Genomic DNA, 25,619 nt, shown 5'->3' with positions numbered 1-25,619 from the left:
AAACTGTTGTGAAATACTTGTTTGTATGCTTGGTTTACACCAAAAATGTTTCCCACTGCTTCTTGTTGCCAAATTCCCAGTGGTTGATGGGATATAATCACCCAGGGACCCGTGCTGCTTCCACAGTTGTCCCAGCCAGTAGGAAAAAGTAAATATAACCTAGATTTTTCTGTCTTTTCCCTCTAATTAAGCTTATCTGGCCCATCTCCATGGCAGCACATTTATCTCAGATTTACTCTCTTCAGTAGAAGTGTTGGAATTTAGGATTGCACTTGAATGAATAAATTCATGTTGATGGCTGGAATCATGGAATCATTCAGGTTGGGAAAGAGCTCCAAGATGATCAAGTCCAACCATCAGCCAGCACCACCATGTTCAGCACTAAAGCATCCTCAAGTGCCTCATCCACACCTTTTGTGGGCAGTTCCAGGGATGGTGACTCCACCAGTTGCCTGTTCCAATGCCTGGCAGCCTTTTCCAGGCACAAGTTTTTCCTAAGATCCTGTCTAAACATCCCCAGGTGCACTTGGGGCCACTTGAGCAGTTCTCTGCACGGGAGGGTGGTGGCCTGACCCCACACATCCCTGGGGATGGCAGGGTTGGATCCCCCTGGAATTGTGTCCTTGTCCTGTCCCTTGCCAGTGGCCGCAGTCCTGATCCTGCTCCATGGAGCTGAGCTGAAGGGCAGTGATGGAATAGCTCTGGGATTCTGTCAGGGGTGGCAATAGCTCTGGGATAGCTCTGGGATTCTATCAGGGGTGGCAATAGCTCTGGGATAGCTCTGGGATTCTGTCAGGGGTGGCAATAGCTCTGGGATAGCTCTGGGATTCTGTCAGGGGTGGCAATAGCTCTGGGTCAGGGTGGGGATAGCTCTGGGATAGCTCTGTTCTCTCAGTGCAAATCCAGGTGAATCTCAGCTCAGGTGAGAGCTGCTCTCCGTGTGCTCCGGGGCAGTTCCTCCCGTGGGTTGATGTGATAAGTGGCTGGGTTTGGGAACCTGGCACTTACAAAGGATGAGTTTAATGAGGTCGTTAGCAGCTGAGCTCCCTCCCTTCCTGATGCCAGGCTCTGGGTTAGTCTCAGCTCTCAGCTGCGGTTTTGGCCAGGGTGGGAAGTTCTCCACACGACCTCTGTGAGCTGTGCTCTGTTTTTCAGGATCCGTGGCTCTGTGGTCTGGAAGCAGCTTCTGAGTATCTGAGGGAGCAGGAACACAACCTGGAGCATTTTCAGGCTCCCAGCTTTCCCAGGGACAGGCACAGACAGCTCTCCAGGACTTGGGAGCCCTTCCAGTACAGCTCCCCACCAGCAGCACCATCCCCTAGAGCTGATCCCTGGGATTGCTCCCTGCTGCAGGACTTGCAGCTGGAGCCCTGGAACACTGCTGAGCTGCAGGACTTGCAGCTGGAGCCCTGGAACACCAACCAGCCCCCAGCCACGGGGCATCCCAGTGCCATGGCAGAGCTCTGTGCCCCCCTGGCAGGGGACCCCCGCGCAGGGAGCCCTGCAGGTGCCCCCCATGCCCACGGGGAGCTGGGGCAGGGCCGGGAGGAGCCGGGCAAGCCAAGCCCCTCCATCACCCTCTGCTCCCCACTGGCAGCCCTGGCACACAGCCCCAGCCTTGGCAGGGCTGAGATCCTGCCTGGGGAGGCTCCCTGTGCTCCTGGGGAGGAGAGGCTGGGCACAGAGCCCCGGGACAGGCTCCAGAGCTGTGCCCCTGGCCCCGGGGAGCCTGGGGCTGGTGATGCTGCAGAGGTTCCTGCTGTCTCTGCTGCCAGTGCCAGAGCTGGAGCTGCTCAGGAAACAGCCCAGGAGCCTGGGAGCAGCCAGGCTGGGAAAGGAGAGACCCTGAGTGCGGAGCAGCCCGAATTTGTGACTGCAGGTGTGGCTGAGGGGGACAGACAGGGGGACGGACACAGTGCCAGAGAGTTCAGTGGAGTCAGCCAGGAAATAAATCCAGTGAGTGAGCCCCGCTCGGACAGGCGTTCCCAGCAGGAGGAGATCCCAGCTGGCCACGGGCAGCCCTGGGAGAGCTCAGCAGGCTCAGGTGCAGCTGCAGCAGTGGCTTTGCTGCAGGGCCCTGGTGAGGTGCTGGCACAGGGGAGAAGCCCTGAGGAGCCCCCTGTGCTTGCAGAGGAGGCTGGCAGGGAGGAGGTGGATCCTTCTCACCCTTTACCTGCAGACGAGGCTTTACCCACCAGGTCTGGGGCTCCCCCAGCACCAGTGAGGAAATTCCTGAGCTGTGTGCACATCACCCTCTCCTCCAGGGTCACTCACTCTGAGCTCTGCAGCGCTGGGAGGGCTGGAGATGGGGTGGAGGTGTGGGACAAACCTCCAGCCAAGGCTCGGGCTCTAAAAGCAGCTCCAGAAGCCTCAGAGGAAGGTTTTGCTAGGTTCCCACGTGCTGAGGGTGCTGCAGGGGATCCCAGCCCGGTGTTCTCCTCCAGGCAGGAGTTGCAGGGCAGGGCCAGAGCTCAGCTCCAGGGTGCGAGGGGGAGCCCCAGCTCTGCCCCTCCTGCCAAGCCTGCCAGAAAGGTTTCTGATGCTGCCACTCAGATCACCACGGAGAGTGCTGCCAGAACCACCCTCTCAGCAGAAATCTGTGTGGATCCCCAGGAGGGGGGAAATGCTGCCCTGCAGTCTCTGCCCAGCACCCTTGAACCTCCCCAGGTTACAGCTTCATCCCACAAGGAGATTCCTCCCTTCCCAAGGCAGCCTGGTGAGCAAACTCCTGTCTCATGTGTGTGTGTGTGCACTTGGATCTGTACAATTTATCATATTGATAAATGCTAACACCCAAAACTAAACCAATCTTTAGTGGAAATAACATCCTTGAGATAATTGGGATATTTGAAGTTGCTTATATGGGGGGGGGGAGAAACCCAACCCTAAAACGTTAAATCCAACTTCAGTTGGGAGGGATTTGTGTGGATAGAGTTGGGATTCAGTTCAGGTTTCTCTAGAACTGAATTCATTGTGTCCAGGTGTGGTTGGAGAATATTTTCTGGTGTTTATGTATAGATGACTGGATTTGATTCACTTGGGGTTCACTGAGAGCTGGATCTGCTTCCTGATTTACTCTTTATTACCAAAAAATCAGGGAAATGTACGCACTGCTGCTTTTATTAGAAAAGAGAGCAGTGTGCAGGGTTGGGGACAGCTGGCAGCAGAGGGGTGTGGATGCTCCCAGGGGGTTCCCACCCCAGTGATGTTCTGTGCCAGGACTCTGCATTTGCTTTTATTGACTTTTATTGAGGGACACATCTCTGCTCCTTTAAAATGATTCCCTCCAGCTGGGATCAGCTGGGAGCTCTGTGGGTACAGGAGATGTTTCTGGAAGTTACTGTTTTCCATCCTGATCACAATTTGAACATTGAATAGGTGAAGCTGTTTTTCCAGGTAAGGGATGGTAACCTTCATCCTGTGGGGGGGGGGAATTAAAAAAAAAATAAATAAATTAATTGAATTGAATTAATGAAATAGTAGTTGCATGCCTTGCAGCATGAGAGGTTTCCAGCCTGGCTCCTGCTCATTGCTTGCCTTGCACCCCCAGCCCAGCCCTTGCTGCTGCCCTACAAGCCCTGGGGAAGCACTGGGATGTATTATGTGCCATACCAGAAACCAGGAGCCACCCTGTGCCTGGGGGAGAACGAGGCCAATGGAGACAGCTCCCACTCAGGTACTGCATCCTTTATCCAGGGGGATGGAATATTCTGCACTGGATTGGCTGTGAACCATGGGTGTTGGATTATCTGTGATCCATGGACATTGGATTATCTGTGATCCATGGGTGTTGGATTATCTGTGATCCATGGATACTGCTGTGATCTGTGGATATTGGATTATCTGTGATCCATGGGTGTTGGATTATCTGTGATCTATGGGTGTTGGATTATCTGTGATCCATGGATACTGCTGTGATCCATGGGTATGGAGTTATCTGTGATAATCATCAGGTTGGTTTCACTCGGAGCTTCTTCATGTCCAAAATTATCTGTGGCCAAAGCTCCTGTCAGAGCTGTCCAGTTCCTGAATTCCAGCCGTGGTGGTTAAGGGATCAGGCTGATCCAACAGTGCCACGAGTGCCCAGATCAGTCACTGCAGCCACAAAAATTGGCTGGGCATGGTTCAGGTGTCCCTGCTCTTGACCTTTTTCAAGTTTATCTGGGGAAACATGTCCAAAATGAGAGGAACAAATGTGATCCAAATCTGTTGTTTTGCAGAAACGATGATGCCACATATAAAAATTCACTATGCAAATGAAGCAGCACAGGGTTCTAGGAAAACATACAGCAGGATGAAAAAAAATACATTTTGTTTTCCCCAGTCCCTGCTGCACTCAGGGCTCAGCTCAGGGGGAGCAGCTGAGGGAACTGAGTGCAGAAAATCCATGGGATGTGAGCAGGTGGGGCTGGCAAGGATGAGACATTGGTCTGTAGGAATGATGAGGGGTAGGACGGACGGAGACGAGAGAGCTCTGAAGTTAGGGTTTGGAATTTGTGGTTTATGGCAAAGGGTGTGGGTGCAAGGGACCTGACTGGAGCTGCCAGGCACAGCTTGGAGCAGGCACCAGAGAGCAGGAGAGGGAGAGGAAGAGGAAGAGAGCGAGGTTCCCGTTACAATACAATAAATCTGTGCTGAATGTTCTCATTTTCACTGACCAGTCTAATACAAAATGCAAATCCTACAGCATGTACACACAGCCTGTAAGAATCATTACACTGCCACGCTGTGTTACGTTTTAAACCCTAAAAACTCCTCTGTGACCCTTCTGCCAGGCTGGCAGGGTCTGCTCTGACCCTGGAGCTGTGTGCAGGCAGAGGGAATTGTTCAGTCCAGAGGGGATCACTTCCAGCTGCCCACACTGTTGTTTTCAGCTGTTCAGTAACTGAGGTTTGCTATCTTGGAGATTGCTTTCGTTTCAATCTCAATTATAGTTTCCATATTCTCCAAATCTTTTGCCAGGCAATCATGTTTATAAGGTTTTCCTGTTTCATCTTCCCCGACATTGGTGGGGACAGTTCTAAGTTTCTAATGCTGAGACAGGGATGGAATCATGGAATGGTTTGGGTTGGAAAGGACCTTAAAGCCAATGCCAGGGACACCTCCCACTGTCCAAGGTGCTCCAATCCCAGTCCAGCCAGGCTTGGACACTTCAGGGCTGCTGGTTGCTTGTGGCATTTCTGTGAGTGCTTTCCCTGTTTGCTGTTGTGCTCATGCTGCTCTCTCTCTGCAGGCTCTGAGGATGCTCCTGCAGGGCTCCTGGCCCCAGTGCTGGCTCTGGGGGACGATGCCACAACAGCCAGGGCAGCTGCCCAGCAGAGAGGGACAGTCCATGGTCACAGGGCCAGGCCTAAGATGGCCTGGGCTGAGGAGCAGAGGATGCCACTGGAGCAGTTTTCAGGTAATTAGAATTGTAATAATTCTATGGTTTTGATTTTGTGGTTGTTGATGTGTGTTCATACATGTGAAAGAAGTGAGAGCAGAAGGTTGACACATCAGGATCTGTGGTTCTGGTGACATTGCTGACAGTCTGCCAGAAAATGCTGAATTTCACTCTGTTTTCTCTTCCTCTCCTTTCTGCTTCCCCCTGACTGATAAAATGCAGCTTTCCCTGGCAGGCTGTGGACTCTGCACCCTGGCAGTGCCCAGGCCAGGCTGGACATTGGGGTTTGGAGCAGCCTGGGACCGTGGGATGTGTGCCTGCCGTGGCTGGGGTGGGAATGGGTGGGATTTAACCCAAACCATTCCACGATTCCCTGGAATGCTGGATGGAATCAGCATTTACCTGCATTCCTGTGCCTCCAGAGCCCTGTGGGATTGTCAGGGGTTCCAGCTGGGATTCCCTGGGCTGGGGCTGTCCCTGCCCTCAGACACTCTGCTGTCCTGTGATGTCACATCAGGTTCTGTGTCCCCTGGGTGTCCCCTGGGTGTCCCCTGGGTGTCCCCTGGGTGTCCCCAGGTTCAGCTGCTGTCCCTGTCCCTGCCATCCTGGCCTTGCTGGAGGAGGCTTGGGCTTTTCTCCACTCCAAGCTTTATCTGGGGAGGAGAGAGCCAGGATGGGATCAGGCTGAGCCCATCTGGGTTGGCTGTGGTGCCAGGAGCTGCAGGGAATGCTCCTGGACACTCCTTGCACAGCACAAGCAGTGCCTGTGAGGGGCTCAGGAGCTGCCTGGCTCTTAGCCTGGGCACAGCACTGAGACCAGACCCGTCCCTGCTGCTGCCACCTCTCCTGCTGTCCTGTCAGGGATCTTCCCTGCCAGGGAGTTCTGATGTTTGATAGGAATTCCAGCTGATTATTTCCATTTTTCACTTCAGGTGGGTATTTTTTTTTCTTTGAAGCTTTTCCTCTCAGAGTGGAGAGATTTTGGTGTTTCCAGAAGACAATTTTTATTTGCAGAGGAAAGTTTTCAGTGGTTGTGTAAGGCTGCAACATCAATAACCTGGCTAAAAAGGAGAGGGGAACAGAAGTGTTAATATAAAATTATCTCCTAACATTTTTTAATAGCTGTGATGGTCTAAAGGCCCAGGTAAGAAAAGAAGTGTAAGGAGAAAGAAATCTTTTGTGAAGGCAGCCAGTGCAGCTGGAACTTTAGAAGCTTTCAGAAGAAAGACTTGCATGTCTTAAATCTTCCCTGACTTTTTCAACTATATTTTTAGATGATCTAATAAAAGATTACCTCTACCCACAGAGCTTGTCTAGGGCTTAAAATTATGCAAGTTATGTATTTAAAAGAAAAAGAAAAAAGTTTCTCTATACAAACTTATTTTTATTTTTTGCCTGTTTACATTCCTTCCATTTCTTGGTAACTTTCTAAAGAGCCAGGAATAGCCAAGTTCTGCCTGGCATTCCCGAGCCTGATCTCATTTGTCAGGAGGATTTGGAGGAAGCCTCTTACACAAGTTTATAAACATTGCCCTTGTATGGGAAGAAAAATTCCTGCACTTGCAGAGTTAGAGAGGCTGGGCCTGGCTGCACCATCCAGGATCTGTGTGTTCCACCCCAGCCCCTGTGCTGGAAGGGAGGAGATCCAATCCAGTCCTTTATACAAAAATCACAGCACAAAGCGCTTTTTAAAATTTGAGCATGTTTATATTAAATTAAAAATGACTTTAAAGCTGTTTTGGAGAGTGGTCCTGGCATGTGCTGTGTGTGCTTCAGGGATGGCCAGGGCATCCCCATCCCTGGGAGTGTCCAGGGCCAGGCTGGATGTGAATTGGGAATTGGAGCACCCTGGGACAGTGGGAGGTGACCCTGGGTGGGCTTTGGGGTCCCTTCCATGGCTCTCAGTTCAGTGCTGCTCAGGGCAGTTCCCTGAGCTGGAATTAGATTCCTCCCCACATTCACTTGGATATGATATTCTCTTGGATTCTATGTGTGAATGATAGAAAAGATGATGTATGTGATTTTAATAATGCTCAAGCTGCATTTCCAAGTTCGCTGCATTTGGGAATGAGCTCGGTGGTCCCGCTTTTACTCCTTTGACGTGCTTGGGAAGTTTTAGGATGAAAACCCTCCACTTCGAGCTGAGAAATGAAACACTCAAGTGTTTTCTTCTCTCGCAGGGCTGACAGATCGTTCCAAGTGTGTGAAACCCTCCGGTTCTGTCGCTGGCAGCTGCAGTCTGGGTCCCAGGGGGCTCTGCAGACACAATGCTGGGGCTGTCCCCTCCTCAGGGACCCGAGCCCGGCTCGGTCCCGGTGTCCCCCAGGGCGCAGGGGGAGAGCAGGAATTCTTCGCTCTGCCCGCAGAGGCCGATGAGAGCAGGAGCGAGGAGCTGAGTGCCAGGGCATCCTTTGGGAACGGGGCTGGCACGGAGCTGCACCTGGGAGCTGCTGGCACTGACCCCCCGGCACCTGGGCAAAGAGCTCTCTGTGATGGGGGTGCGGGGAAGGCACAGGGGCAGAGGAGCCAGCCCAGGGCCAGCCTGGATGAGCTGTGGCTGAAGTTCCTGGAGCGCCAGAGGACTCAGCAGCAGCAGGGCCCGGGGAGGAAGGGGCAGCTGTCCCTGGTGGAACGCCTGGAGAGGCTGGCCAGGCTCCTGCAGAGCCCCATCAGGCACACCCTGGCACCAGCAGCACCTGGGCACCAGGAAGTGCAGGAAATGCAGGGAAGGGAACAGTCGGGAGGGACAAGGGCAGGAAAAGCCAGGGCTGGGAGCAGCACCGAGCCCGAGGGAGGGGGAGAGAGGCCAGGGGTGAGCCGTGGCAAGAACAGCCTGGAGGAGCCCAGGGCACACAGAGCAGGGCACAGGGCGGTGCAGGACCTGGACAGGGTTCTGGAGGAGCCCAGGGCACACAGAGCAGGGCACAGGGCAGTGCAGGACCTGGACAGGGTTCTGGAGGAGCCCAGGGCACACAGAGCAGGGCACAGGGCAGTGCAGGACCTGGACAGGGTTCTGGAGGAGCCCAGGGCACACAGAGCAGGGCACAGGGCAGTGCAGGACCTGGACAGGGTTCTGGAGGAGCCCAGGGCACACAGAGCAGGGCACAGGGCAGTGCAGGACCTGGCAGTTGCAAGTGACAGCTCCTCAGAGACGAGGCTGAGCGAGGAGCCCAGCACCTGCAGCACCTCGGGGTGGGACACGGGGACCCTGGCAGGGCTGGACACCTCCCCTGCCTCTGGGGACAGCAGCTCCCTGTCCCTGTCCACCATCGACACGGCCAGGCTGCTCCGGGCCTTTGGGCAGCACAGGCTGGAGCTGTCCCCAAGGCTGTCCCCAAGGCTGTCCCCAAGGCTGGCCCAGCTCTACTGTGCCATCAGCCAGCAGAAGAGGCACTCGGAGGAGTGGGATGAGAGTGGAGCAGGCGCCGTGGGACGTGCCCTGGGGGCTGCTGAGAGCCTGGGGAAGGGGCAGCAGAGCCAGGTAAGAGCTCAGCCAGCCCAGCCCTGCGGGGTCCCCGTGGAATTCCCACTGCTGGGCAGGCTCTGGTAGCTCCGAGTCTCTGGAAACTTCTGGGAAGGGGTTTAGGTGAGGCTTCTGCCTTCTGTGTGAGCAGCTCCAGCCAAGGTGGGGCTCTGCAGGAGCCAGGGCAGCAGCTAAAGATGGCCAAACTCCACTTGGCTTTTCCCCTTTCCACTTTCTCCTTTTCCCCCTTTCCCCCTTTCCCCCACCACCACATAAATTAGTACATTAACAAAAAAAAAAATCTCAATTTAGCAAAGCACAACCACTACACCTGGGCAAGGATCCATGCAATTATTGCAATTTTCCTGCTGTTTGTCTTGTAAATGGTGGGATGGTTCTGTCTGGCTGGTTGTGAACTCTTTTTTTTTTTTTTTTTTTTTTTTTTTTTTCTCTCTAAAGAGCTGAGAATTCCAGGTGAGAACTCTGCAATGCAGCTCTTGGAAAGGGGAGGGAGTCATTCCTTCAGGTGGATTTGGCTGTTGTCCTTTGCAGGAGAAATGGAAATGTTCTTAAACAGGGACTCAGCCTGGATTTAGTAATTTTAGTAAGGAATTACAGAGTTTGGGGGTTCTGTAATACACAAGAATGCTGAAATGTACAGAACAAGTGAGGAATACTGAATTACTTTTTAAATTTTTTTGTATTTCCAGATGAAGGTGGAGCTGGTATCATTGCCACCAGACTTAATTGAAATTAGCTATTTTATTTTATAGAAACAACTCTATGTCTGTTTGTCAAATAAGACAGTGTATTATGAAATAATGAAAAGTAATCCAGACAACTAAATTAATCTGGGGCAGAAACAATCTTTTTGAAGGTGAAGAATGGTTCAAAAGTATTTCATCCAATTTTTTTACTTACAACATTTATTTGAAGGTAAGGTAAAACTGTCCTGAGCTTTGCAATATTACGACTATTAAGCAGAACAGCAGCTTTAGGATCCAACATTTCTGGCACAGTTGTAGAATTTAGAAGATGATTTTATTCTATGTGCCATTCATAAAATTAATTTTTCAGGGTCTGTTGAACTTAAACCCAGGTCTGATTTTTTTTTTTTAACCTGTTAAATCACCTGTGAGATGACAAATGGAATTAATGCTATGGGGAATAAACCCTTCAAAGGCTCATTGAACCCCCATGGCTTTAGAAACTCACATTTTTTTATCTGCTGGTGAAATACTCTTTAAAAAAAAAATCCATCTGAAGACATGCATGAGCCCCCTCAAACAAGGAGTAAGAGAAAATAGATGGCAAAATAGCAAATTCAATTTAAAATTCCAATTTTGGTCACTTCTGGGCTGTTTAGCTGAGGAAAAACCAAGATTTATTTGTGTTTTTAGTGCAAATATGTGTGGTTCTGAGGCAGATCTTCATTCTGAGCAGGAGCCCAGCTCCTAGAGAGATTCCTGCCCCAATCCTTGTGGGAATGCTGCATGTGGAGCTCAACTCACTGACAGCCCATTGGCAGCTCTGCTCCCAGAGAACTGGGTTACAGTTTTTGTACTTATATCTATATAGATATAATTATATATATATATATATATAATTATATACAATTGCATATATTTATATATAGTTATATCTATATTAGATACATTTATATCTGTATGTAGATCTCTATACTTATCTATTATTACATATTATATGTATTATGTCTAGATTTATATCTATATATTTAAAGCTGCCAGAGCCAGCCCAGGGGGTTTTTCTTCCCCAGTCCCTCCCAGAGCTTCCATCTGGCAGCAGGTGCAGAGTTACAGGTTGAGAGCAGGGAATAATCCCATCTCAACTGGCATAATCCCATCTCAATTGGAATAATCCCATCTCAGATGGAATAATGCCAGCCAAAGTGGAATAATCCCATCCCAGTTGGAGTAATCCCATCCCATCTGGAATAATTCCATCCCATCCTAGCTGCAGTATTCCCATCCCAGCTCAGGGCTGAGTGGCTGCTGCTGCTCAGTGCTGCCCGTGCAGGGGAAGGAATATTTTGGTTTTTTTCCCCCTGGTTTTGCACATTTTTGCTGAGCACATCATTCAAATTCACACGTTCACAATTCAAATGTTCCCATGTTCTGTTGTCTGGAGAAAATCCATCTCTGTGCACGTGTGCAGTGCCTGTCCTGGAGCTGGGCTAATTACAGGAAATTAAAGAAAACCAGGTTTTTAAGAGCCAAGACTGCCCCTTTCAGTATTGAGGTGAAGTTTGGGGTGCTGGAGCTCCAGTAGAAGGGAATAAAGAGGTTCTGCATTTCCATCCTGGCTGGTGTGGGGGGGTTACTCACAGCACACCAATTAATTTTCTCCAGGTTCCTAATTGCTGTGGGAGGGGGAGGATGCAGTTCTGTGATCAGGGCTGGAGCTGGGGGTGCCTGGACGTGCTGCCAGGTCCTTGAAGGGCACAAAGCCCCAGCCCTCTTGTGCTTCCCAGAGCCAAGGGACAGTATTCCTGCTTTTTAACAGCTCGATTAATTGAAATTAATGCATGACCTGCAGCTTTCACAGCAGGCTGGGTGTGGATGGAGGGGTGAGACCCCCCCTTGTCCCTCAGCTATGCTCCTTCACCTCCCTCCTGTTTCTTGCATTTATTGAGTTTAATTTCTCCCACCTGGAGGACTCTGTGGTGGGGATCACAGGCAGGAATTCCTTCCCAAGATCCCAGCCCAATGTCCCCTTTCCCAGTGGAAGCCATTCCCTGTGTCCTGTCCCTCCCTGCCTTGTCCCCAGTCCCTCTCCAGCTCTCCTGGAGCCCTGCAAGGGACTCTGAGCATTCCCTGGAGTTTTCCCTTCTCCAGGGGAACATTCCCAGCTCTCCTGGAGCCCCTTCAGGCCCTGCAAGGGGCTCTGAGCTCTCCCTTCAGCTGAGCAGACCCAGATGAGTGGGAGGATGCCCAGTACTGCCCTGACTCTGATCCCAAGCTTTTCCCACAGCAATAATGTGCTTTTCCTACAAACCCGGGCTGCTGGAAGTGCCCTTGCCCAGGGCTGGAGCCAGGGCTGGGTTTTGTGAGCAGTGGGACAAAGCATCCTGGGGTTACAGCATTAATAGCAACAGGTTACAGAGGGTACAACAGGGGAAAAGCAATGCTGTTTTTCTGTTTAAATCCTGTTTTCTGCTCATTTTGGGTGGGATTTCAGGGATTTCTGTTCTCTTGGCTGTTTTTGTAGAGCACCACCCCCTTTTCCTGGGATTCCACTTGTGCCAGCAGCAATTCCTGGGGGCCCAGCTCTGCCCTCAGCAAGAAGAGACAGACACGGATGCTGAACAAAGGGATCCAGGCAGGTGAGGCCCTGAATTGTAGATTTCCTGGAGTTTTCCTGCCTTTCTTGTCTTTGGAATGTGTTCTCCACAGTCTGGGTGTCTGTGGTGCTGGGTCTGCACAGGCAGCACTGTCCAGATTCACTTCAGAGCAGTCAGGGGAAGCTGATGTGCTCAGTGAACACGAGCTGCTTAATTGCCATTCATGGCCTGCTTTAATAACCAATTTTCTCACTTGTAAGTTGATTAACCCCAGCTCCTGCTCCATTCAATGGCAAAGGTGAGCTGCCTTTTTTTATCTGTTGTTTTTCTCCCCAAGACATCTGTTCCTCCCAGAATGGGTTTTGTAGGCATATGCTATTTCAGAAGGCAACTGCAGTGCTCTGTGTTCTTCCTGGGAATATTTTGGGTGTTAAATTCTATTTCAGTCCTGAGCTGCTCCTGGCCTGGTGCAGTTCTGCAGTTGGTTTTTTTTCTGGTGGCAATTAGCAGTTTCTTCATTGCTTTCATTTCCACGCCAACTCCCCATCATCACATTGAGTAATGGCTTTGCTTTATTCATCAGATACAGCAGTTATTTATTTATTACTGCTTGTGTGCAAGCAGATTGAATCAGGGAAGGATTTTCATAGGTGCCTTGGTTTGACAGACAGGTCTCTGCTGAGGAAGGCAGGAGCCTCTCTTGAAATGGAGAATGTAAACCCTCTCCCTCCAATTATAATTTTGAAATTAAGGAGCTCTCAGTCAAAGATATGGGAATAGTAATAAGAGTTCTTTACTAGGAAAATTAAAATAGAAATGCAGTATTACAAACACCCAAACCACTGCAGAGTGAGAATCCAAGCTGACCCCTGTCAGTCACTCAGGGTGTTGGAGCAGTCCCATTAAATGGTGGCTGCATCCTTCTGCAGTCACAGATGTGGTTCTGTTGGAGCAGTGCTCCTGTGGAAGGTGCAGTTTTCCTCCAAAGCTCGTGATGATGTAGAAGGGTCTGGTTTTCCTCTGGGATCCAGTGGGAAAAGGCTGCTCTGATGTTCCAAATCTCAGATTTTATCTGGGTAGGGAATGCTTGGCTCCTGCCCCTGGCTGGAGCATCTCCCAATGGGATGATGGAATTTTATCAGTCCTGCAGTGGGACTCAATGATCCATGAACAGGAGATATCTCCTGGAGGGAGGATGGGTCCTGGAAGAGCTAAAGAACACTGCCCCAGCTGGTTTAACAGCTGGGTCATGAACAGGAGATATCTCCCCAGAGATAAGGATCACTGCCCCAGCTGGTTTAACAGCTGGGTCATGAACAGGAGATATCTCCACAGAGATAAGGATCACTGTCCCAGCTGGTTTAACAGCTGGGTCATGAACAGGAGATATCTCCAGAGAGATAAGGATCACTGTCCCAGCTGGTTTAACAGCTGTCCATTAACAGGAGATATCTCCTCAGAGATAAGGATCACTGCCCCAGCTGGTTTAACAGCTGGTTCATGAACAGGAGATATCTCCAGAGAGATAAGGATCACTGCCCCAGCTGGTTTAACAGCTGGTTCATGAACAGGAGATATCTCCCCAGAGATAAGGATCACTGCCCCAGCTGGTTTAAAAGCTGTGATAGAATACACACTTTTGGTTGCAGCCTGTATTGCAGCCTAAGACAAGGTGTCCCTGCTCTGCTGCCATTCCAGGAGCCCTGGAGATTGTGAGCAGTGCCACCAGGAGGAACACGAGGGATGTTGGGGTGACCTTCCCCACACCCAGGAGCAGCCAGCAGCTGCAAGAGCCCCCAGGACCGTGCCAGGGGGAGCCAGCAGGAGCCTGGCACCAGCCCTGGGCACAGCAGGGCACAGACAGGCAGAGGACAAGGAGGAGCAGGCTGCACTTCCAGCAAGGTCAGCGCCCACACAGGGCTGGGGAGGAAGGAATCAAGGGAGAGAGGTCGGAATCTTGTAGGTATTTAATACTAATTTCTGGGATACAAATCATTCTGTTCAACTCTCAGTGCTGGTTCACTGACTTGTCCTTAGTGTCTCATGCCCTGAGGCTTCCCAGAAGATGTTTCCAGAATATTTGAGTGAAAACTGGGAAGAACTCAACTGTTTTTGAGAGTTGCAGTTTTTGGCTGCTGGTTGAGTCTCCTGACATTTTTTTTGGGGGGTTTTTTTGGGTTTTTTTAATTTGTTTTCTTTGTTTTTCATAAATACCTTCCACTATTCAAAACGTCACAATTGAATGTTTAAAAATATTTCCCTTACTCATCACTGTTGTTGTTGTGGGGACTGATCATTCTCTCTCATAAGGGTTTAATTTAGGAAATTCAGAATATCTGCTCAGAACCCCAGCTGATGTGTTCACATCACTGTGTGTGTAAACTCTGAGAAGCTGAATTCATGGAGACACCTTGAGCATTTGGGAGATGGAAAGCATTTCATCTTCCAAAATAAGGATCAAGAGCCACAGGGCTTAGGCCAGCAGAGAGGCTCCTTTAAAATGTGTGACTGCTGGTAAATAACTGTTTTTTTCATGGAGACAAACCTGGGAAATGAGCAGTTCTGGGCTTTTCAGAAGTGGTGTTTGGTACAGACTGGCTGGTACTGGTACACCTGGGGAAGGAGTTCTCTTGAACCTGCCCAAGGTGTGTCCTTGGGGGGTTCCCAGTGGAACTCAGCTGCAGTGTGATCACTGCTTGGGCTTAGCTGCCAACCTGGGCATTGCTGGGGTTTGAGCTGCACCTGAGCCCCCTGGTCCTTCCCATCCCGAGGGATGTGGGACAGGATGGCCAGAGTGGCAGTGAGGTGACACTGGGATGGGGTAGGGAAAGGAAGAACCACACAGCAGGGCAAGGAATTAATTCTGCACTGGGAGAATCCTGGAATGGGCTGGGTAGGGAGGGACCTGAAATCCCAGCCAGTGCCACCCCAGCCATGGCAGGGACACCTCCCACTGTCCCAGGCTGCTCCATCCCCAATGTCCAACCTGGCCTTGGGCACTGCCAGGGATCCAGGGGCAGCCACAGCTGCTCTGGGAATTCCACCCTGTGCCAGGGCTGCCCACCCTGCCAGGGAACGATTCCTGCCCAGCACCTGGTGTAAACCTGCCCTCCATCAGCTTCAGACCCTTCCCTTTGTCCCAGGTCCCTCTGCAGCCTCCTTGGAGCACCCCTGTAGGCACCGGAGGGACCCTTTCAGCTCCTGCCCACTTTCCCACCCCCAGGAGAGCTGCACTGTGCCCAGTGGTGACTTGGGAGGTCAAAGCTCCATCATTCCAGGTGTTCCCCATGCCGATTCCAGGTGTTCCCCACCCTCATTCCAGGTGTTCCCCTTCTCTTCCCTCAGCTGTCTCTGACCATGATCTGGGGTACCCCTTGGGCCAGCTGGGATTTCCTCTCCAGGCTGTGTCCCCTCCTTTTGTTGTCCTCTCAGCCTCTGGGGTTCCTCCAGGAACAGAGGACCATGGACTGGGATGGACAGCAGGCACAAGAATTGTCTCAAATCTTCTTTCTCTTCCCTGCTCCTTTAACAGGGACTCCGTGGCTCGTCCAGGCAGCAGACTTGAAATGTGAATCGAGGAAAGAAAACCAAGCCAGTGCCATTGCTGGCCCTGGGCCAGCCTGGTTTGAGCCCTGGAGCAGCACAAAGCCTTGGAGAGAGCCCCTGAGGGAGAGGAACTGGGAGGAGCAGCCCAGCAGGGGCCAGGGGGCGGCCAGGGGGCTGGGGCAGCCCCTGGGCAAGCTCACCCTGCAGGTGAGGGCAGCCTGCACCCAGGGCCTCCCCAGGGTGGCAGTCATGGAGCGCTCGTGGCAGTCCGGGCTTTCCCCAGAACATTTCCTCAAATTTCCCCGGTGTTCGATCGGTCTGGTACTGGCAGGGATTAAATCCCTTGGCTTCAGGAGCCGGAGGGATGCAGCTGACAGAACGTCCCACCACACCCGTTCCCACACAGAAATAATACTGAGGTGTGCAGAGCACGAGACGGAAATGAATTTCTAGCGTTCTTTGTAATTATTTTATTTGTTCCTTCCTGGCCCGTTTGTCTCCGCGTTGTTAAGGGCGGGAGTTCTGTAGGACGCCCGGCGTTGTGGCGGGGCTTTTCCCACGCTCTGGGGCTGGTGGTGGGGGCGTCGTGGGCCGGGGCCAGCCCCGGTTTGCTCAGGCACGAGGCGTCTGTGTCCCCTCAGGAGGCGCTGGCCCTGCGCCGCCCCGATTTCATCTCGCGCTCGGGGCAGCGCCTGCGGCTGCTCCGGGAGCGCAGGAGGCTGCAGGGGCTGCTGCTGCAGGGCCGGAGAGCTGCTCCACCCCCGAGGGAAGAGCCGCTGCCATCCCGAGAGCTGCTGCGGCCGCCAGGGAAGAGGAAGGAGTGCGGGACTGGGGCTCGCCTGGCGTCTGACCCAGGTACTCGGAGTTCTCCGCGCTTCGCTGCGGGCGCTGTGGGGTTATTCTCCGGTTTGCCGCGGCCTTTTCTCTCGTGAGCCGAGCACTTAATGGTTGCTCTGAAGTTGTTTGTTGCACCAGCGCGTCGGTCTCAAAAAGGCAGAAAGTCGCGGATGTTAAAGTTCACGCTAAGTTTTGGTGTGAAGTCCCAGACAGAAGCAGAAGCTGCTCCTGGAGGTCCTGGCGGGGTTGATGTTGTTGGGCAGCTCCTGTCTTCTTCTGTGGTCACGAGAGAGCAGGAGCAAAAGCAAAAAGCAAATGGCAAAAGCACCGGCTCTCCCTAATGCAGGTTCCTCTATAGCAACTTCCCAACAGGCTGAAGACACAAACCTGAATCATTTCTTCTTAACCTATCACAATTCCAGTTTCTTATCACACCAGGTTCTGTATAAACCACACGTATGGTCTGTCTTGTTCCAAAAAAATGCAAGAAACATTCTTATTTTTTCTTTTTTCTTATTATAATTACTATAGTTTTATTGTGTCTAAAACTAAGTTCCTGGAGCCTCCATGGAAATTTGCTCTCCTCACCAGTATTTGCTCTCATCATCAGTATCTAGGACTGTGTTTTTCAACCTTCTACTCTGGTATCTAAGACCTTCACTCTCTAAACCACTTAAAACATATTCTTACTTACTTAAACTTGCTTGCTTATTCTAAAACTTAAACTTAGACCTCTGCTTTATGTGTGAGTGGTTTAACATACTTCAGTCCATCCCAAGGTTTTAATTCAATCTCTGCACTCTTGATTTCTCTCTGAAGAATTCAGAGAGACCTTTGATTTACAGACTCCAGCAAGGGTGTATTTATTTATTATTTATTTCTCATAAAGAAATATGGTTTTATTATGTATTTCTCATTACAATAATTTGACTCTATAAGATCTTGTACAGAGTTTTTTGTGAAAGCTTCTCTAAAACTTGCAAAGGACTCATTCACACTGTCACAGGAGCAAACTTATTCATCATTCCCTTATCTCAAAATTGTCCCTGCAGGTTTCCTGATGAAAGAAAGAAAAAGAGCAATTCCCAAGAGAGAAATGTTGCAAAGATCTAAAAGGTAAGAGTCCAGGGAGTTTTGTTTTGGGTGGATCAGTGCCCTGGGTGGGGAAGAGCTTTGAATCCTGCAGTGATAGAACTGGGTGTGCAAATAATTCAGCTTTTACAGTGAAAAATGCAGGGGCCTTATCAGAGGGAGAAATGTCCTGCTTAGAAATTCCAGGAACCAAAATCATTCTGGAAAAGGGATTTCTGTAGCTAAACCTGAGGATTCTGCTGCAGTGTCAGCCGTCCACAGCAAACTGGGTCCCAAGTGGGGCTGGGATGGAGGCATGGGGCTGGGGGGCACTGCAGCATCTGGGGAAGTTCCAAATTAACAGAGTGGGTAATTGGAAGAGGCTTTCTATAGAAATAATCACCCCAAGGGAATACAGAGCCTCTGAGCCTTGGAAAGGCCACCTTAGGAGAGGTTTTGTGCAATTTTTGTGTTTTTCCAGTAATCCACGTCTGCAGTGCCCAGCACACTCAGGGATGCACCCTTTGGAGCTGCTGTGTGCAGAGGGGTGTGGGAAGGGATAAAGAGACAGGGGAGGTCCTTGCAGCTGAACTTGGCCATGAATGGGGTGAAGAGCTGCCAGAGCCTGAATCCTTGGAAATCATCACATATAGTGGGATGAGGTCTGGGCAGCCTGATCCAGCCTTGGAATTAACCCTGCTCTGAGCAGGAGCTTGGTGACCTCCCCAGGGTTCTGCCAGCCTCACTTTGTGATCCCACAAAATCCCTACTGGAATACACAACATAAAAAATAAACCTCTTGATGATTTTGTGGTTTTTTATGATACATTTTAATGATTTTTAGCATTTAAAAGTATTCTTAGGGTGTCTGGGGTAGGTGCCCCTGCCCATACCGGGGTGGCACTGGATGGGCCAGGGACAGGGGAGGCATTCCAGGGGAAGGAGAGGCAATCTGGGTGCAGGAATTCCCAGTGTTCCTGTTTTCCCAGTGGGACACCAGCAAACTCTGAACATATTTGTCAGGGATGTGCGTGGCCAGCAGCCCTTGAGGGTGGTGGGGATGAAGCAGAGGATGTGGTTTTTAGGATCAGGCAGTTCCAAATCTCCATTTGTGCCTTTCCCCTCCTGGCAGGATCTACGAGCAGCTCCCCGAGGTGAGGAGGAGGAGGGAGGAGGAGCAGAGGAAGCTGGAGTACAGCTCCTACCGCCTGAGGGCTCAGCTCTACAAAACTGTGAGTGCCTCTGGTGGCAGTGGGGATGGACAAGGGCACATTGCTGGTGCAGAATAGCCAGATCTTTATTCACACATACATACAGGTCCATACATTTCTGTTCACACACAACTCATATTGATGTGGTTAACAGTAGGCACCGTGTTAAAGCTGGTCAGCAGTTCCCTGGATCCCGCGTCCCCCGGATCCCGCGTCCCCCGGATCCCATCCCCCCCGATCCCGCGTCCCCCCGATCCCGCGTCCCCCGGATCCCATCCCCCCCGATCCCGCGTCCCCCCGGATCCCATCCCCCCCGATCCCGCGTCCCCCCGATCCCGCGTCCCCCGGATCCCATCCCCCCCGATCCCGCGTCCCCCGGATCCCGCCTCCCCCGGATCCCGCCTCCCCCAGATCCCGCGTCCCCCCGATCCCGCGTCCCCCGGATCCCATCCCCCCCGATCCCGCGTCCCCCCAATCGCGTCCCCCCGATCCCGCGTCCCCCGGATCCCATCTCCCCGGATCCCGCGTCCCCCGGATCCCGCGTCCCCCCGATCCCATCCCCCCGGATCCCATCTCCCCGGATCCCGCGTCCCCCGGATCCCATCTCCCCCCGATCCCATCTCCCCGGATCCCGCGTCCCCCGGATCCCATCTCCCCAGTTGATAATGGCTGGTGTTCCTGTCCATCAGGCTTTTCTCTTCCTGGAGATGTTTGCATTCTTATCTCCTGGTTTCACACAGGTGGAATTTTCCTCCCCCCACGTGTGAAGTGTGTCCCCCAAGAACAACACCCATGTAAACTCATTGTCACTATTACAATTCCTTCCTCACAGGAATTGATCATGCTGGCTGTTAGCTTGGCCTGTGATAAGGCCTGGTTTTATAAGGCCTGATTTTATAAGGTTTTTTAAAGTTTTATAAAGTTTTGCCCCTCTGGAGCACCAGTATTCCCAGGGATTTGCTGAGTGGGAATTGAGGTGCTGTGTTCCTTTCACTGCACCAGCCAAGCTTTGCAGCACCAGCTCCTCCTTCCTTGCCTGAAATCCTCCCATTCCATGGAAAAATGGCAGAGAACATGGTCCTGGTGAATTGGTACCAAAAAGGAATTGTGCAGGTGGAACAGAGGGGTGTCAGAGCACATTCCAGGGAGGACAAGAGTCCTTGAGGCTACTGGGTTTGCTCTCCTGTGCCCTGGTTGTGGATGGGTCTGGCTCAGGGATTTCTCAGCTCTGCCTAACAAAGCCTGGAGTTATCCTTAATTAATCCAGTCCAAACCTTGCAGTGCTGCTGGACAGTGAACTCTGGATTTCAGCACTGGCACTGGGATCAGCCAGGACCCCAGGCTGGGAAGCTGTGGGATAAACCAGTATCCCTGAAACTAAAAGTGGCCTCTTTTAAAACTCTGGATCTTAAGCTTGCACTTAAGTGTTAGTGTTAAACTCCTGGCTAGAACAACTCCTTTCCTGGAGTATTGCAGGCTTGGGTACTTGTTGGAAACACCAGTCAATGGATTTTGAAAGTCAGCACTTGAAATGTATTCTCCAGAACATCTTCCTACTCTAAGTTGGGGAATTTCCCACTAGAAAGACTTTAATTTGTTGCTGTACTTGGGCTGGGTATTTTCAGGACTTTTTTTCTCCTGGTCTGAGAATTCCAGATGCTGGTACAGTAAAGTTTGGGGAATTAATGAGTTCTGGCAGTCACAGACTTGGTGGCACAATCAGCTGGAAGCAGGGAGGGAATAGGATCAGAACTTTTGTCCATAAATATGGGTTTGATTAAAAGGGAAGTAATGATTCATGGCAGTAAATCATTCCAGTGCTGTAGTTTTCCCTGCTGGTGCAGAAAAGCACCGAGAGGAGCTGTAAATCAGGGGATGGATGGGTGAGAGCAGCAATTCCTGAGTGAGGCTCCTCGTGCCTGGAAAATGAACCAGGGATTTTGTGGGATTACTCCAAAGATGAGACAGAGCTCTGGGGGAGGAAGGAGCTGCTCCAAGAGCTCCAAAAACAGTGAAAAATCCAGTGAGGGACAATCTCAGGGTCCAGGCTGAGGGATGGGATGCATCTGAGTTGACTCAAAAGAAGACCCCAAATCAGTGAATATTTATGAACAAAATTTGCTTCCCTTTTGTAAAGCAGAGTGCAAATATCCCTGCAGGGCTCTGGGAAGGGAAGGGCTGTCGGGGCTGGTTTCAAGGCATTGCTGTGACAGTCTGGGGCAGCTCACTGTGGTGACAGGAGAATAAGAAGAAGTTTTGTTGGCTCAGAGTGAGAGGGGAAACAACATGGGCCCACCTAGAACTGGAACCATAAAAATCCCTGGGCTGGACTGCGCAGACATTCCTAATCTGTGAAATTGTTCAGTACTTGTGTTCATTAAGATAGCAAAGTTATTTTTATCACAGGGTGCATGTGGATCTGGGCTGATGTTCTGTCCCAGCAGCCCTTTGCTTTTGTACTTTTAATTTCAAATAGAGCATAAAATCATCCCAGTCAGATCAGGGGACAGAGGGTGCCCTGGAATTTTGCACACTCTGTAGTGGGAACAGATTCTGATCTGATGGCAGCAGCAATCAGAACTTCCAACCCCAGTGAAGTGGAAGTGGATTTTCTGAGTTTATCAGATCCAGATTTGTTCCATCACTGAGGTTTTGCACTGGTGGAGTGAGTTTGTGATTCCAGTAAATGGGGAGAAAGCTCCAAAAAGGGAGCAGCAGGCAGGGGCCAGAACTTCCCTGAAGAAGGAGCCCAGCCCCAGCTCTGAGAACATTTCTTTTCTGCAGGGATGGGGATGTTTTATGAGGCACACAGGAACCAGCAGATGTCACTGCCCCAAAGGGAAAGCAGCAGCTCTGGAGCTGCCAGGCTGCTGTGGCAGGCTCTGAGCTCTGGGGAAGGTTCTGGAACCATTCCCTGCTGGGGCTGGATGGGACCTGAAAGCCCTCCTGGACCCAGGGCTCACAAAGCAGGGGATCTGTGCTGGGTCTGATTTGCTTTGCTTCTTTACCAGCCACCAGCAGCATTTCAGCTCCTTTGGGGCAGTTGGGAAATGACTGTCAAGGTGTGCAGGACTGAGCAGATTTCCCTCTATTCCCCGTTCACGTTTCCCCCTGTTCCCCGTTCACGTTTCCCATTGTTCCCCGTTCACGTTTCCCTCTGTTCCCCGTTCACGTTTCCCCCTGTTCCCCGTTCACGTTTCCCCCTGTTCCCCGTTCACGTTTCCCTCTGTTCCCCGTTCACGTTTCCCCCTGTCCCCGTTCACGTTTCCCATTGTTCCCCGTTCACGTTTCCCCCTGTTCCCCGTTCACGTTTCCCCCTGTTCCCCGTTCACGTTTCCCATTGTTCCCCGTTCTTGTTTCCCTCTGTTCCCCGTTCACGTTTCCCCCTGTTCCCCGTTCACGTTTCCCCCTGTTCCCCGTTCACGTTTCCCCCTGTTCCCCGTTCACGTTTCCCCCTGTTCCCCGTTCACGTTTCCCCCTGTTCCCCGTTCACGTTTCCCTCTGTTCCCCGTTCACGTTTTCCCCCTGTTCCCCGTTCACGTTTTCCCCCTGTTCCCCGTTCACGTTTCCCCCTGTTCCCCGTTCTTGTTTCCCTCTATTCCCCGTTCACGTTTCCCCCTGTTCCCCGTTCACGTTTCCCCCTGTTCCCCGTTCACGTTTCCCCCTGTTCCCCGTTCACGTTTCCCATTGTTCCCCGTTCACGTTTCCCATTGTTCCCCGTTCACGTTTCCCATTGTTCCCCGTTCACGTTTCCCATTGTTCCCCGTTCACGTTTCCCCCTGTTCCCCGTTCATGTTTCCCATTGTTCCCCGTTCACGTTTCCCCCTGTTCCCCGTTCACGTTTCCCCCTGTTCCCCGTTCACGTTTCCCATTGTTCCCCGTTCACGTTTCCCTCTGTTCCCCGTTCTTGTTTTCCCCTGTTCCCCGTTCACGTTTCCCATTGTTCCCCGTTCACGTTTCCCATTGTTCCCCGTTCACGTTTCCCCCTGTTCCCCGTTCTTGTTTTCCCCTGTTCCCCGTTCACGTTTCCCCCTGTTCCCCGTTCACGTTTCCCCCTGTTCCCCGTTCACGTTTCCCCCTGTTCCCCGTTCACGTTTCCCATTGTTCCCCGTTCACGTTTCCCTCTGTTCCCCGTTCACGTTTCCCTCTGTTCCCCGTTCACGTTTCCCATTGTTCCCCGTTCACGTTTCCCTCTGTTCCCCGTTCACGTTTCCCTCTGTTCCCCGTTCACGTTTTCCCCTGTTCCCCGTTCACGTTTCCCATTGTTCCCCGTTCACGTTTCCCATTGTTCCCCGTTCACGTTTCCCCCTGTTCCCCGTTCACGTTTCCCTCTGTTCTCCGTTCACGTTTTCCCCTGTTCCCCGTTCTTGTTTTCCCCTGTTCCCCGTTCTTGTTTCCCCCTGTTCCCCGTTCTTGTTTTCCCCTGTTCCCCGTTTTCATTTCCTTCTGTTCCCTGTTCACATTTCCCTCTGCTCATCCCTGCCTCAAGAAATCCTCGTTTATTCCATGGTTTATTTTTTAAAACTCTTTCTGTACCTTCCTCTCTCCTTGTTCCTCTTCTCTGAGCTCTGGTGCTTTTTCTGGAGCCTTTCCTGAGACATCCCAGCCTGGGGCATCCAAGAAACTTGTGCTCAGGATGCTGCCTAAGGGAGCAGTCTCAGTCAGTTCCAAGGATTATCTCTGGCCTCTTCCTGACTATTCCCACTGCAGCCACCACAGGGATATCCTGGTGTTCCCACTGAGCAATTGCTGGGCTGCTTGAATTGTGCTGAAAGTTCTACATTCCCATTTTGTGGTGTTTATTGTCCCTTGATGCCAGGCTGGGACAGGAGGAGCTGGCCCTGCCCCAGCTGGGGGGTGGCACTGGGTGGGGTTGAGGGTCCCAAACCCCTCTGGGCTTCCACAACAATCTGTGCAGAGAGCCAATGCTCAGCATTTTTCCTTTTCCAAGCACTAAACCTCACCTGTGTCTCTTTGTCTTTTCTCTCAGAAAATCACCAACCGTGTCCTGGGCAAGAAGGTGTCCTGGAGCTGAGGGGAGGATCTGCAGCCAGGCTGGGACAGGGTGAAGGCAGTAAATGATTCTGCAGCCCCACTTTGTGCTTTTGGGTCACTTTTGTACCAATTAATCCTGCCCTGTGTAAAAATCCGTGGTCTGGGGGGATTGTCAGGGTTTAAAATAAGTAGCTGGCTTTTTATAGTGGTGTTAGGCACTTCCAGGGGAAACAGAATCTGGAGAAACTTGGTTCATAATATATTTATAACTCCCTGATTGCAATAGTGGTTTTATATATTTATTTTCAGTGGGTTTTAACGAGGATTTTTTATTATTATTATTTTTTTAATTCCCGTGTCAATGTAGAAAATTCACTTGTTGTGTTTTGTACTTCAATAAAACACCTGAGTTGTAATAGCTGTTACAGCAGTGTTTGTGCAGGGACCAGGAGGGGCTGAGCAGAGACAGTTCTGGTGCTGGTGGCAGCTTTTAGCCTTTTCCTGGGAGAATCCCCTTTTTTAGATGGCTCTGTCCTGCCAGGGTCCCTGTGTCCTGCACCAGCATCCCTGGAAAGATGCAGTGCAGAGATGAGGTTCATGAAATTCTGGAGTCTCCATTTCTGTGATCATCAGAGCAGTTCATGGGATGGATAAACAGGAAAAGACATCTGAGGAAAACAGTGGGTGTGAACTGTGGCTTCCTATGTGCTCTGCCTCAGATGTTTGTGGCAGTTCAGCTCAGAAACAGCTGGGAGGGAACACCTGGTGCTGGGAGGGCACCACTGCACATAGAAGGTTCTGGAGAGACCCTGGAGGGGCTCCAGGAGAGCTGGAGAGGGACTGGGGACAAGGTATGGAGGGACAGGACACAGGGAATGGCTTCCACTGGGAAAGGGGACATTGGGCTGGGATCTTGGGAAGGAATTCCTGCCTGGGCTGCAATTCCCAGATTTGCTGTGGCTGCCCCTGGATCCCTGGCAGTGTCCAAGGCCAGGATGGATCCACCCACTGTCCCTGAACATGGATGGGATGGGATAAGGGGATGGGATAAGGGGATGGGATAATGGGATGGGAAAAAGCTCAGGAAATTGTTCCTGTCTTGTGCTGATTGCAGAGTGGAGTCATCCCCTCCAAATCCACTGTGCACAGGGAGTTTTAGGGTAAATTCTGCAAGGGGAATTAGGGCAGGATTGTTTTGTTTCCAGCACTGTCGGAGCAGATTTGTGTTCTCAGTTATTCAGAGTTAGCCTTTGATGAGCACCACCCCCAGGGATTGCTGTGTGGGACAGATGTGTGTCCACAGCCTGACCTGCACCTGGGAAACCTCCTGGATGAGACGGAAAAGAGGTGTAAAAACCCACCCTTGGCTTTGAAGTGTGCTTTAATTTAAAACGAGAGGCTTTTCTTCCCCCTTCAGAAGCACCTTCCATTTCTTCCTTTATGACCATTCCCGCTCGTTCTTCCCACTCCTTCTTCCTCTGGGCTGTAAATTCCATCCTGAGGGAATCAACCCTGATCCTTCTCTGTCACAGGCAGCCCTGTGGGGGTTTGGGGGTCCTTCCTATGGAGAGCTCTTCTCCAGATGGTTTCAATGTTTTTGGAATTCCTCCCATGGAGATGCCTTCTCCATTTGGATGTTTTTGGAATCCCTCCCATGGAGATCCCCTCTCCATTTGGATGTTTTTGGAATCCCTCCCATGGAGATCCCCTCTCCATTTGGAAGTTTTTGGAGTCCCTCCCATGGAGATCCTCTCTCTATTTGGATGTTTTTGGAACCCCTCTGACATTAGGGGCTGCCAGGGCCTGGCTGGG

At 51.3% G+C, this 25,619-nt stretch overlaps 1 protein-coding gene across 1 annotated transcript; it reads left to right on the top strand.

Annotated features, from left to right (window-relative positions):
• Positions 1 to 1,452: 1,452 nt before the first annotated feature.
• On the top strand, positions 1,453 to 23,907 carry ALMS1 (ALMS1 centrosome and basal body associated protein). The gene is made up of 12 exons (XM_062493217.1): positions 1,453 to 2,044; positions 2,132 to 2,716; positions 3,551 to 3,676; positions 5,234 to 5,401; positions 7,564 to 8,864; positions 12,075 to 12,189; positions 13,846 to 14,049; positions 15,680 to 15,900; positions 16,335 to 16,548; positions 17,583 to 17,646; positions 18,734 to 18,833; positions 23,803 to 23,907. The coding sequence occupies exons 1-12, from the start codon at positions 1,453 to 1,455 to the stop codon at positions 23,845 to 23,847; spliced, it is 3,735 nt and encodes a 1,244-aa protein (XP_062349201.1). The 3' UTR covers positions 23,848 to 23,907.
• The last annotated feature ends 1,712 nt before the right edge of the window (positions 23,908 to 25,619 follow it).

Source organism: Cinclus cinclus, chromosome 5 (genome assembly GCF_963662255.1).
Source record: "Cinclus cinclus chromosome 5, bCinCin1.1, whole genome shotgun sequence".
Lineage (NCBI taxonomy): Eukaryota > Metazoa > Chordata > Aves > Passeriformes > Cinclidae > Cinclus > Cinclus cinclus.
Note: the sequence above shows the minus strand (reverse complement) of the source record. Positions and strands in the feature narration are given on the sequence as shown.

Bases quoted from the DNA above. Each gene is read 5' to 3' on its own strand.
- ALMS1 (XM_062493217.1), top strand. From the start codon at position 1,453: ATGGCAGAGCTCTGTGCCCCCCTGGCAGGGGACCCCCGCGCAGGGAGC. The intron at 16,549-17,582 runs GTACTCGGAGTT...TTGTCCCTGCAG, and splicing joins TCGCCTGGCGTCTGACCCAG to GTTTCCTGATGAAAGAAAGA. The intron at 17,647-18,733 runs GTAAGAGTCCAG...CCCTCCTGGCAG, and splicing joins ATGTTGCAAAGATCTAAAAG to GATCTACGAGCAGCTCCCCG.